The sequence below is a fragment of the Chiloscyllium plagiosum genome, unplaced genomic scaffold (genome assembly GCF_037043375.1).
Source record: "Chiloscyllium plagiosum isolate Xiang-an unplaced genomic scaffold, Cpla_swu_hap1 HiC_scaffold_5, whole genome shotgun sequence".
NCBI classification, from domain to species: Eukaryota; Metazoa; Chordata; class Chondrichthyes; order Orectolobiformes; family Hemiscylliidae; genus Chiloscyllium; species Chiloscyllium plagiosum.
The window spans coordinates 75442304-75455665 of record NW_028270143.1 but is presented as its reverse complement, the minus strand read 5'-3'; the positions used below and the strand labels follow the sequence as shown (position 1 = coordinate 75455665).

Below are 13362 nucleotides of genomic sequence, written 5' to 3'. Positions count from 1 at the left end.
GAGTTCCATCCTGTTTAGCCTTTGCTCATAAGATATTCCCTCTATACAAGGGATCATCCTCGTGAATCTTCTCTGAACTGCTTTCAAAGAAATAAGATCCATATCTGATCTCTCTAATTTCTAATCAACATTGAGTCCTAATCTAATATCGCAACAATTCTAAAATTCTCATCCTTGTCTTTAAATCCCTCCTTTGTTTCATTTGTCCCTATTGCTCTGACATCTTGCAGCCCCAGCAATCTCGCAGGCATGTTATCATTCCCAGTTCCCTTCATTTCCACCATCAATGGCTGACAGTGTTTACAGTAGCATAGGCCCAAAGCACTCAAATTCTCTTACTAGCTGCCCGGCTCAACCCATTTAAGATGGTCTTTAAAATCTACCTCTGTGCCTCTCAATATCTAGTGGTGGTGAAAAGATTGGGGCAATTTCAGAACCATAGTGTTAGTGTGACCAAAAACAAACTACAAGGGGAAATTAAATATTCAAGGAAACTAGTGAGAAATAATGAATGTTTTTATAAGATCTTTTATATTTGAATAAAAGAAGCTAAAGTGAGCATTGGGCCTTGGTGAATTAATTAGGGGAAATAAGGACTTAGTAAAGACTCTGAACAATTATTTTTAATCCATTTTTGCAGGACAGGCTGCAGAAAACATTCCAAAAATCTCTCAAAAAATGAAGAAGTAAAGGGTTGGAGCAACTTAATACTGTCACAATCACGAAAGAGAAAGAAATGAGAAAACTGTTTAGACTAAAGGCTGACAAGACCATTGGACCAATTGGCCTGTGTCCCAGGCATTTAAAAAATGGGGATTGTGGTAGTGAATACATTGTTTGTCATCATCCAAAGCTGCATAACATCTGGAAAGGTCCCAATAGTTTGGAAAATGCAAGGTTTTTACACTATTATTCAAGAAAGAAAGGAGATAGAACTTGAAAAACTGTAGGCTAGTTGGTCTAACATCTGATGTTGGCAAAGGCTGGAATCTGTTATTAAGGAGGGAGCTGTGGAATATCTTTAGGGGTGAGATGACAGATTTTTAATTGACAAAAGAGTTGAGTGTTTTGGGGATAGGCAGCAAATGAAACTAAGGCCACAATCTGATCAGTCAGGTAGTGTAGATGCTAGACAATCATGTCGGGTAAATGGGAAAGAGGCTTGTGAGGAAAGGTGGGAGGAGACTTGAGTGGCAAGGTCTTGGTTGGTCCTGTTATTGTGTATGTCATTTTACATGTGATGCTAATGGATTTGGCGTATGAAGGGCAAACCAAGCTCTTTGATCTAAAGACACATTACAGAAGCAAAAATACCCAAATTTAGAGGCACTTGCTGCTTTTCCACTTTGGACAGTTTCAGATGGAATGCTGTCGTTTCCCAATGACTGAGATGAACTAGTCAGAGCAACTTCCATGTCCTTCATGATATGAAAGTCTGGAATGGGGCTTAAGGCTTCTTTAGTGACAGCATCCTCCATCGTATAGAGTTCAAGGTATTGCTCTATCTATCTTTCCATGTGCTTCCTTAGTGCAATATTCATCTTTGTCTTCAAGGGGGCTGATATGGTTGCTGCAGGACCTGTTACTTTCTTTACTCCTTCATATTTATTCTTTCATGGGATGTGGGCATTATTGGGTAGGTCAGCATTTATTGCCCACTCCTAAATGTCCTGGAAGTGGTGGTGGTGAGTGGCTTTCTTAAACTGCTGCAGAGTTTGGAGCATAGAGTTGTCCACAGTCTTATATGGAAGAGACTTAAAGGATTTTGACCTCATGACAGTGAGGGAATGGTAATAAATTTCTAGTCAAGATGCTGGGTAGTTTGGAGGACAACTGGCAGGTAGTGGTTTTCTGTTCCATGTGTTGCCTTTGTTCTTTCAGGTGATACAGGTCACTGATTTGGAATGTGTTTTTGGAGGAGGCTCACTGAATTAGTTGGAAGTGTCCCATCCAGTGTACATTCTGTATCCTTCCCATGCTCAATGCTTCCTTTAAGTGATGCTCAATATGGAGGAATGCTGACTCCCCAACTGACGGGGGAGGCAGTAGGTGTTAGAAGATTTCTTTGCCACTATTTCACTTAATGCCATGAGACTTCATTGGGTCTAGAGTGAATGTTGAAGACTCTCAGGACAGTTTCCACTTGACTGTGTACCATTGTGCTGTGGCTATATCAGGATCTGTCCAGCTAATGGGACAGAATGTAACCAGAGATGGTGATATCTGGGAAGTTGTCTGTAAGGAATAATTGCGCAAGTATGATGATATCTAATTGTTACTTGGCTAGCTTGTGTGATAGTTTGACATTCCTGATGAAGGGTTTATGCCCAAAACGTCGATTCTCCTGTTCCTCTGCTGTCTGACCTGCTGTGCTTTTCCAGCGCCACACTTTTCACCTCTGATCTCCAGTATCTGCAGTCCTCACTTTCTCCTAGTCTGTGGGATAGCTTTACCAACATCTGGGGATAGTGCCAAAAATTGGAAATGTGTTGCACAGTCAACAGGGCTACAGTTGTCATTTCTACTGCATAGGTCAATGCCGAATGGTCTGTCTGGTTTCGTTCCTTTCTTTAGATTTTGTAGCAGTTTTGAAAGAACTGAATGGCTTGTTAGGCCTCTGTAGCCATGTAGTGTCCCTGGATTCAGAGTGGTAAATCTAGGGATGATGGTGGCAGTGGCATGATCTCGGCTTCCAAGCCCCTGTAGTTTGGTCTGGAGCTGCAAGTTATTCAGTTAGAGCGTGTCAAGATGGGGAGAACCTACATAAAGCTTCCTATGTATCGGTCAGAGACTTACAGACTCTGCTCTCTTCACATCATAGTTTATATTGTTAGCCAGCAGTTAGAGTTGAAAGCAAGAGGTGACAAGCAGACTGGCCACGACAATAACACACTTGATGCTTTGCATCAACTGGAGAGACATTACAAGGTGAACTTAGTTAAGGTCATCAAGGTTATTTAGAATTAAAATGTGTAAGACTAATGGCTTGTTTTCATTTCCTGGTGAGATATCATTGAAATAAATTAATTGATAAAGGAATCAAGGAGAAACTTCATTTACACTGGTCAGAATGTGAATTTCTTTTCCTGCAAACATGTTAAAGCTGAAGCCTGGAAAAAAAGAATTGGATCATTACTGGAAGAAAAGAATATTAAAAAGTAAGAGGAGCAAGCAAGAATGCAATTGTAACTAAATGTTTCATGTTGAGTGAAATGCCAACATACACTGAATTGAGTGAACTGAATATCCTGTTTCTATGGTTCAGCATTCTGATCCTGTGCAGTAAATCTGGTTTAAATAGAGACAGATTCCTCCCACACATCAAATATTTCCTAAATTATTAATGGCTAATCTAAAATATGCATAGACAAATAAGTTTTAATTTGTAAAACATTTATTAGTGATGTACTTTGTGCCAGTAACATCGCTTGAGGAAATAATCCAAGGCGTTTGGAGCCACCATACTAAGTCAGTGTGGCAAAACAAAATGTTGCATTTTGTGATGTAAAAGTAAAGCACTGAAATCTGAAATAAAAGGAAAAGATGTTGTAAATATCTGGCAACTGAGGCAGGTAAGCTCAATCAGTGGGCAGAGTTTTTGTGAATGAGCTCTGATTGCATCGTCAGGATGAGCCACGGGTTGTGACGTTGGAAGTATCGTTGGCAGGACCTTGTGGGAGTGACAGAGGAAGCATCCAAATAAGTGACTGAGTTCTGGAGTCAATGTTCAGTTCATGACAATGTGCTGGCTCCCAGGTCAGGAGGACGGGTAGAAGGCATTTTAGCATTGCAAAATTGGCAGCCATGCTGTCAGAAGTGGGCTCTGCTAAAGTACATGGAGAGCCATGATGGTGTCTCCATTGAGGTTTGCAGCACAAAGTGGGAGAGATCCGAGAGGTTAAAAAAGGTTAAGGTCATTTAGGAGGAGGATTGATTGTCCCCACCCACCCACAATAATGGCCACTGTCACATTGTGGCCATTTTGTGCAGTGGTGTCTGCCCTGTTGATTGGTGACTCTGGCTTCTGTGGTTATCTAAACAGCTGCTGGGACTCCCGAGGTTAACTAGAAATGTGGGGCCTTAAACTTTGACCAGTGTTTCAAGTCTTTTGACCTTTTGTCAGAAAAGTAAAAGGTTGGTTGTAATTTGAAGAATTAGGGAAAGTGGACACAAGAGGAAGAAAGCGGAGGATAGAAAGCAAAAGAAATGACATGATAGAAGAGTTCATATGACCATAAGGTGTAGAACTAGAAATAGGTCATTTGGGCCATTGAGCCTGTTGTTCAATACGATCATGGCTGATCTGATCATCCTCAACTCTACTTTCCTGCTTTTTCCACCTAACTCTTGATTCGTCTATCTCAGCCTTGAATTTACTTGAGGATGAACCTTAACATGCTTCTGCAGTAAAGATCCATAGATTCACTACCCTCTGAGAGAAGATATTCCTCTTCATCTCTGTCTGAAATGAGCAAGTCAAGAAAGTTCATGAGTTTCTAATCAAAAGATGCAATGCCATTCTTCAAGCTTTACTGAAATCTCATTCTGCCAATGCTTTGAGATCAAAGACAGACAGATGCTGGATTGGCAGTGGGATGGATAGTTAACATGACAACCAGAAATTCTGACTGAACAGTCATGCCCTACAGAGTCAGCCTGCATTTAGTTGCCTCGGAGCACTGAATATGGTATTCTAAATTCAAAAACAGAGAAATGAAAGCAGATCATTGTTCAACTCTGGAGTGTGGTGTTTTCAGTCTTATAGGGGGAGAAGGTAAAAAAGTACAGGCGTTATTGCTTCTGCAATTGGTCGGAAGTTGCTTGAGAAGGTAATGATTGAGAAGTGAGGAAGTATATAGTGAAGAGAATGATATCACTGGAATGCTGAATGCAGATTGGAAGGAAAGGTATGTGTGGTTGCGGGAGAAGATGAGGACAAGGAAACCTTATTTGTGGTATTGGGAAGATGATGAAATGGTCAAAGTAGGAGTGCAAAATGGAACAGTTGGTTAAGGGGTCTGCCGACCATGGTTGTGGGAAGTGGAATTGTTGGTTTGTGAAAGAGGAATGTGTATTAGAAGCAGGTGACATCATCAGGACAGACATATTGGAGACAAAAAGCCTAAGAGAATGAACTAGTCTTTGAAGTGTAGCCTAAGTTACCTATGAGAGTCCTTGGACTTAGGGTTTATTTGAATATTTCCAGAAATGGAAACTGAGGAGTTGAAGATGAGGTAAGAATCTTAATGGACAATTGAAGCTAAGAGAAGGTTTGAAATTGGAAATGTATTTGAAAGAACTTTTCTCATTTGAGCAACTTTGTTTCTCACCCCAAAGAAACTGATTAATTTGGTTTTGATGGAATTGTGATGGGTACTGGTTGTGCCCTGCTACCCAGGAAGAAGCAGAAATGAGGGTGACTCATGGGCAGTTAGTTACCATATTCACAGTATTCAGCTCCATTCACATCACCTGTTACTGAAACAGTCCATCCTGGTTAAAACCAGAAATTGAATAGCAACAAATAGCAAGTAATATTGCATGATATAAATGTCAGGTTATGGCCATCTCAGAAGTGAAAAACCTCAGCTACACACCCTCCTCACCCCTACTCAAAGTCCTCACAACCTCCACACCAACCCCCCCTCCCAACCAAAACAAAATTAACCATTCATGGCTCTCCGTTGGCCATAACCTATGAAGGTTGTGTTTGCAAGAGAAAGGCAGAGATTGGATGTTCTGAGCTAAGTAACCTGCCTCCTATGCCCTTTAAAGTTTTCTACATGTCTCAGGACAGGCAATTCAAATGACAATTTGTTATTTGCCTGGATTGGGGCTACTGCAGCAGTTTGCAGAAGCTGAGCGCATTCAGCTAATGTGGTGCAAGACTATGGCCTGCAACAATGTGCCAAGGTTATTTTGACAACATTTCTCAGCTCCATGGTATCTACAGGTCTGAAGAACAGGAGCATTAGTGTCATAAATCCCAATGGTTTCTAAGTCGCATACACCCTAACTTGGACATGTAATGCTGCTCCTTCCTTGTGATTGAGTCAATTGCCAATAATTTTATACATAACTAATCAAGCAATCCCGACACTGCAAGGATTGAACACTTAAAGAAAAAGCTCAGCAACAGCATCTGGTAACTGTGGAAAGGATCTGGCCATGCTTAAATACACTGAGACTAGATCTGAAACAAAAGGCTGATAAACCAGTTCCTGTTGTTTGTGTCAAATCTACATTACATTACTAACAAGCAACCAAATTGCATTTGTGGATGACAAAACGAGAATTATATGAAGTTGTATTTTTCCCTTTGCAAGGCCTGGGACAGAGCCTGCTTGAATTAATGAGTGCAAATTCAGTCACCTCATTATGAAAAGGACTTTAACTCCTTTGCAAAGCTATGTTCAACAAGGATGGCTCTGATGTGTGAACAGTTATGAATGTACATGGAGAAAGTTGGACAGAGTTATCCACTATCTCATTTCACTCCTCAATGTGTTCTGCTCAGACACCACCAAATTATTTCTTGAATTTGTCCTATTCATTTTCTGTAACTTTCCTTAGCTACTAAGGGCAGCTCAGTGGTTAGCACTTTTGCCTCACAGCACCAGGGACCCGGGTGTGATTCCAGCCTCAGGCAACTGTCTGTATGGAGTTTGCACATTCTCCCTGTGTCTTTGTGGGTTTCCTCCCACTGTCCAAAGATGTGCAGGTCAGGTGAATTGACCATGCTAAGTCGCCCATCCCTAACCTATATAGGGATGTGTAGGTTAAGTGCATGAGTCAGGGGTAAATATAGGGTGAGGAATGGGTCTGGGTGGGTTACTCTTCAGAGGGTCGGTGTGGACTTGTTGGCCAAAGGGCCTGTTTCCACACTGTAGGGATTCTAATTCTAAAAATCTATTTCTACTAATTTCAGTTTAGAGTGAAGGTTTGACAACATCAAATTTGTAAATGTCATTCATATTTCTGTAAAATTCAATTCTATCACTTTTCTGAATAACTCTGTCCAACTTTCTCCATGTACATTCATAACTGTTCACACATCAGAGCCATCCTTGTTGAACATAGCTTTGCAAAGGAGTTAAAGTCCTTTTCATAATGAGGTGACTGAATTTGCACTCATTAATTCAAGCAGGCTCTGTCCCAGGCCTTGCAAAGGGAAAAATACAACTTCATATAATTCTCGTTTTGTCATCCACAAATGCAATTTGGTTGCTTGTTAGTAATGTAATGTAGATTGGATGCAAATAATCATGGAATCCTTACAGTGCAGAAAGATGCCACGCAGCCCATCAGGTCTACACTGGTCATCTGTGGAGCATTCCACCCAGACCCCTTGCATTTACCATTGTTATTCCACCTAACCTGTGCATCACTGCACAATTTAGCATTGCCAATCCACCTAACCTGCACATCTTTGGATTGTGGGAGAAAACCGGAGCACTCAAACACTGGGTGAACGTGCAAACTCCACACAGACAATCACCCAAGGGCAGCAATTGAATCGTGGTCCCTGGTGTTGGAAGGCAGGAGTGCTAACTACTGAGTCAGTGTTGCACCAGCTAGTAATGCCAGAGGCTTGAGCTACCTCTTATTTCTTCTTACTGTAGAGTCTTTCCAAGATAATTAGTAAAGTTAGCTATCGACTTGCATTACACTGAACATAAATTGCATTCTGCAAAATGCTGGATTTGTGATAGTGTGAAAATTTTGGAAACATTAGTGTGCAGTCCTGATTTAATGATTCAAGTGCATCTGCTCAGGTAAGTTTTGCAGGATAAATTAAATCAGATTTACATAGAGAATGAACAATGATGCTCAGAGCTTCCAATCATTAAAGGCGCAGAATGAAGCGCCTGCAGATACAGGAAAAAATTTGTCTGATGTATCCTCTTTAGTGTCTTCTCATCCCTTATACTGTTTGTGTAAATGTTGTAATTATATAGCCTTTCAAATTTCTTTTGCAAATGCAAACCATTTCGAATATAAGCATCTCATGTTTATTTCCTAATCTAATCTGAAACTGTGTTAATATTCAAGGTAATGGCACAGTGTTTAAGTTAAATAGTTCATTGTGAGACACTTAACCTATCTCTTTTTCTTGCAGATCGTTTCACACAGTACAGTTCTAAAAAGCTTCGACATGCGTGGAATAAGTAAGTGTATTTTTATATAGATTGTGGTTCCTTTCTATCTTGATAGTTTTCAGGTTCCATCTTTGATGTACTTTTTTCTTTGTTTTGTCATGGGAAATGAATATGATGTGTATATTTTGCAATAAGTTAATTTCATAGAAACACATTTTACATTAATCTTTATGGCCACAATGGCAAGAATGAATATTAACTCTGTACAATTGTAAATTAGAACCAATTTCCTCAGTGAAACAGTTAATGCCTTCATTGTTAAAGGACACTTTCACATGCATAGATGGCAATGCAGCTGCCAACTATAACATATGCAGAAGAGTAAGTCTTTAGATATGCTCAGAATGGTGTGATATTAATATTGATATTTTCCATTTTCATCAACTTTGGTTATAGAAAAGATAGAAATGGCTCCTTTTAAAGTGAATAGTCCAGGGAAAAGAGAAATAATGTATATCCAGTGGTCATTTACATATATCTTTCTAATTTTGTTTAAAGTAAAGTCATTGCTTAAAGATTTATAATTGGTTTGGTTTGTTAATCAAGGATTACCACAAAACTTTATTAGAGGTGTGTTAATGGTTAAATAGCTCGCAGTTTGTTTTACCAATGCAAGGACAAAGCAATAGTTTTGTTAACCAGATGAGAACATAACGATGGCCATGTACCTTATTGGCCAAGCTCATGGAATACCGACTAGCATTCCAACAGAATCTGATACGAGGATTCAAGATGAATTAGTTTATTGAATGAATTAATATGAATATAAAATGAAATATTACTGAAGATAACTGACAGAGTTTGAAAAATTATATACGCTTGAAAAGATTTACCTATAGTTATTAATTATAATTACATATTGATATTGGGGGCAATATATATATTAACACCAACTACACTTGAGAAAAGTAATGGCAAAGCCTTTCAATCTTTTGGGTTCTTGACATTTTTCCCATTCAAGCAATCTATGAGGATAGTGTGCTGTGTTAATGAATTGTTTTTTCATACACCTTCTTTTCTCTGTCTGACAACTGGATTGATCATTTATCAGGCATGTTTTAGCCAGAAATGATAATGATAGTTCAATTTTCTTCTGAAATCAAAGTGTTGACATTAATTTAATTGATGTGAACAGAACATAAATGGCGGAAGAAGTTTTGATCATCTTTGAATGTTAGGACATGAGGAGGAGCTGGAATGAGCTCTTGTGAGCCTGCACCGCCATTCAATATCAAGGCTGATCTTTGACCTTCATTCCACTTGCCCACTCAATCCCCCATCCCTTGATTCCATTACATTTCACGTCATCTTAGTCTTATAATATCAACCTGGTATGTCTAGAATATGTTCCTTTGCTCTAGTCTCAGTCAGGAAAAACATCAACTCTACATCTACTATCAGAATCCTTTGTTTCACTGAGATCACCTCTTTTTTTTTGAATATCAGAAGTTATAGGCCCAATTGTTCAGCCTCTCATTACAAGAAAGAACTCTATCATCCCAACAACCAATCTGGTCAACATATGCTCCACTGCCTTCAAAGTATTTGTGATTTTTTCTTTTCGGAAATAAGGACTAAAACTGTGCACAGTACTTCAAGTATTGCTTCACTAAAGCCCTGTACAGTTTGAAGCCAAGTTTCTTAACTCTTATACTCCAGCTATTTGCAGCAAAATAACATGCGAGACACACTTAAATAGAAATTGCTGGAAAAACTCAACAGGTCTGGCAGCATCTGTTCTGAGTTCTGAAGGGTCACCTGACTGAAACATTAACTTTGATTTTCTCTCCACAGATGCTGCCAGACTGCTGACCTTGTCTCTGATTTACAGCATTTGCAGTTCATTTGGTTTTTAAATCAAAATGCCATTTGTTTTCTGTACATAAATACTAACATTCCTTTTTTACCTCTTGTACAAGGATACTCATATCTCTAAACATTAGCATTTAATCATTTCTCACTATTGTTTTTCCTTCTACCTTGTCTTTCCCCACAAAATACTTCATCGAACAATTTATTGTCCATTCACTAACCCATCTAATTCATCTTTGTGTTCTCTTTGCATTTTATTGTTCCATCTATGTATCTATATTCTCAGGAAGAGAGGAGTGGGGTGTGGCATTTTTGATAAGGGATAGCATTACAGCTGTACTGAGGGAGGATATTCCTGGAAATACATCCAGGGAGGTTATTTGGATGGAACTGAGAAATAAGAAAGGGATTATCACCTTATTGGGATAGTATTATAGGCCCCCTAATAGTCAGAGGGAAATTGAGAAACAAATTTGTAAGGAGATCTCAGTAATCTGTAAGAATAATAGGGTGGTTATGGTAGGGGATTTTAACTTTCCAAACATAGGCTGGGACTGCCATAGTGTTAAGGATTTAGATGGAGAGGAATTTCTTAAGTGTGTATAACAAAACATTCTGATTCGGTATTTGGATGTAGCTACTAGAGAAGATGCAAAACTTAACCTACTCTTGGGAAATAAGGCAGGACAGGTGACTGAAGTCAGTGGGAGAACACTTTGGGGCGAGAGACCATAATTCTATTAGTTTTAAAATAAGGATGGAAAAAGATAGACCAGATCTAAAAGTTGAAGTTCTAAATTGGAGGAAGGCCAATTTTGATAGTATTAAGCAAGAACTTTCAAAAGTTGATCGGAGGCAGATGTTCGCAGGTAAAGGGACGGCTGGAAAATGGGATGCCTTCAGAAATGAGATAACAAGAATCCAGAGAAAGTATATTCCTCTCAGGGTGAAAGGGAAGGCTGGTAGATATAGGGAATGCTGGATGACTAGAGAAATTGAGGGTTTGGTTAAGAAAAAGAAGGAAGCCTATGTCAGGTATAGACAGGATAGATCGAGTGAATCCTTAGAAGAGCATAAAGGCAATAGGAGTATACTTAAGAGGAAAATCAGGAAGGCAAAAAGGGGACATGAGATAGATTTGCCAAATAGAGTTAAGGAGAATCCAAAGGGTTCTTACGAACACATTAAGGGCAAAAGGGTAATTAGGGAGAGAATAGGGCACTTCAAAGATCAGCAAGACGGTCTTTGTGTGGAGCCGCAGGAGATGGGGGAGATACTAAACGAGTAGTTTGCATCAGTATTTACTGTGGAAATGGACATGAAAGATATAGAATGTAGGGAAATAGATGGTGATATCTTAAAACATGTCCATATTACAGCGGAGGAGGTGCTGGGTGTCTTGAAACACACAAAAGTGGATAAATCCCCAGGACCTGATCAGGTGTACCCTAGAACTCTGTGGGAAGCTAGAGAAGTGATTGCTGGGCCTCTTGCTGAGATATTTGTATCATCAATGGTCACAACTGAGGTGCTAGAAGACTGGAGGTTGGCGAACGTGGTGCCACTGTTTAAGAAGGGTGATAAGGACAAGCCAGGGAACTATGGACCAGTGAGCCTGACGTCGGTGGTGGGCAAGTTGTTGGAGGGAATCCTGAGGGACAGGAGTACATATATTTGAAAAGGCAAGGACTGATTAGAGATTGTCAACATGGCTTTGTGTGTGGGAAATCATGTTTTACAAACTTGATTGAGTTTTTTTTGAAGAAGTAACAAAAAGGATTCTGAGGGCAGAGTGGTAGACCTGATCTATATGGAGGTAAAAACAATGACTGCAGATGCTGGAAACCAGATTCTGGATCAGTGGTGCTGGAAGAGCACAGCAATTCAGGCAGCATCCGATGCTGCCTGAATTGCTCTGATCTATATGGACTTCAGTAAGGTGTTTGACAAGGTTCCTCATGGGAGATTGGTGAGCAAGGTTAGATCTCATGGAATACAGGGAGAACTCACCATTTGGATGCAGAACTGGCTGAAAAGGTGGAAGACCGAGGATGGTGTTGGAGGGTTGTTTTTCAGACTGGAGGCCTGTGACCAGTGGAGTGCCACAAGGATTGGTGCTGGGTCCACTACTTTTCCTCTTTTATATAAATGATTTGGATGTGAGAATAAGTTTGCAGATGACACCAAAATTGGAGGTGCAGTGGACCGCGAAGGAGGTTACTTCCGATTACAAAGGGATCTTGATCAGATGGGCCAATGGGCTGAGAAGTGGAAGATGGAGTTTAATTCAGATAAATGCGAGGTGCTGCATTTTGGGAAAGCAAATCTTAGCAGGACATATACACTTAATGGTAAGGTCCTAGAGAGAGTTGCTGTACAAAGAGACCTTGGTGTGCAGGTTCATAGCTCCTTGAAAGTAGAGTCACAGGTAGATAGGATAGTGAAGAAGGTGTTTGGTATGCTTTCCTTTATTGCTCAGAGTATCGAGTACAGGATTTGGGAGGTCATGTTGCAGCTGTACAGGATATTGGTTAAGTCACTGTTGGAATATTGCGTGCAATTCTGGTCTCTTTCCTATCAGAAAGATGTTGTGAAACTTGAAAGTTTTCCGAATAGATTTACAAGGATGTTGCCGGGGTTGGAGGATTTGACCTTTAGGCTGGGGGTCTTTTCCTTGGAGCGTCGGAGGCTGAGGAGTGACCCATGAGGGGCATGGATAGGATAAATAGGCAAAGTCTTTTCCCTGGGGTTGGGGAGTCCAGAACTAGAGGGCATAGGTTTAGGGTGAGAGGGGAATGATATAAAAGAGACCTAAGGGGCAACATTTTTATGCAGAGGGTGGTACGTGTATGGAATGAGCTGCCAGAGGAAGTTGTGGAGGCTGGTACAATTGCAACATTTAAGAGGCATCTGGATGGGTATATGAATAGTAAGGGTTTGGAGGGATATGGGCCGGGTGCTGGCAGGTGGGAGTAGATTGAGTTGGGGAATCTGATCGTCATGGATCAGTTGGACGGAAGGGTCTATTTCCGTGCTACATATCTATGACTCTGTGCTAGCATCAGCCCTTTTTGATTGCAATAACTTTTGTGAATTGCAACCTTGCCGCACCATTGTCATTGTTCGCCTTTGTTTACCCTGTGAGTTATATCTCAAAGGCTGTAATAAGTTTGTCAGACCCTATTTTCCTTTCATAAAAGCTTTTTGACTCTGGTAATATGAGTATCTAGGTATCTTGAAAATATTTGACAGATTTTAACATTTTCCAAAGACTGATGCCAGGCTAATTGGCCTGGACCTTGCTGTTTTCTCTCTTGCTCTTGAAAAACAGCTTTATGTTTTACCGTCACATCTGCAGGTGATCATCCTAATGAAGTTTCAGAAATTGTTC

General features: G+C 40.1%; 1 protein-coding gene across 3 annotated transcripts in view; it reads left to right on the top strand.

Annotated features, from left to right (window-relative positions):
- The window catches only part of cdk14 (cyclin dependent kinase 14), a 671765-nt gene that overhangs the window by 434390 nt on the left and 224013 nt on the right, over positions 1–13362 (top strand). For all 3 annotated transcript variants that reach the window (XM_043690284.2, XM_043690288.2, XM_043690287.2), the window contains one exon: positions 8120–8168. In XM_043690284.2, coding sequence (XP_043546219.2) covers positions 8120–8168 — 49 coding nt within the window. The remainder of the gene's footprint in view (positions 1–8119; positions 8169–13362) is intronic.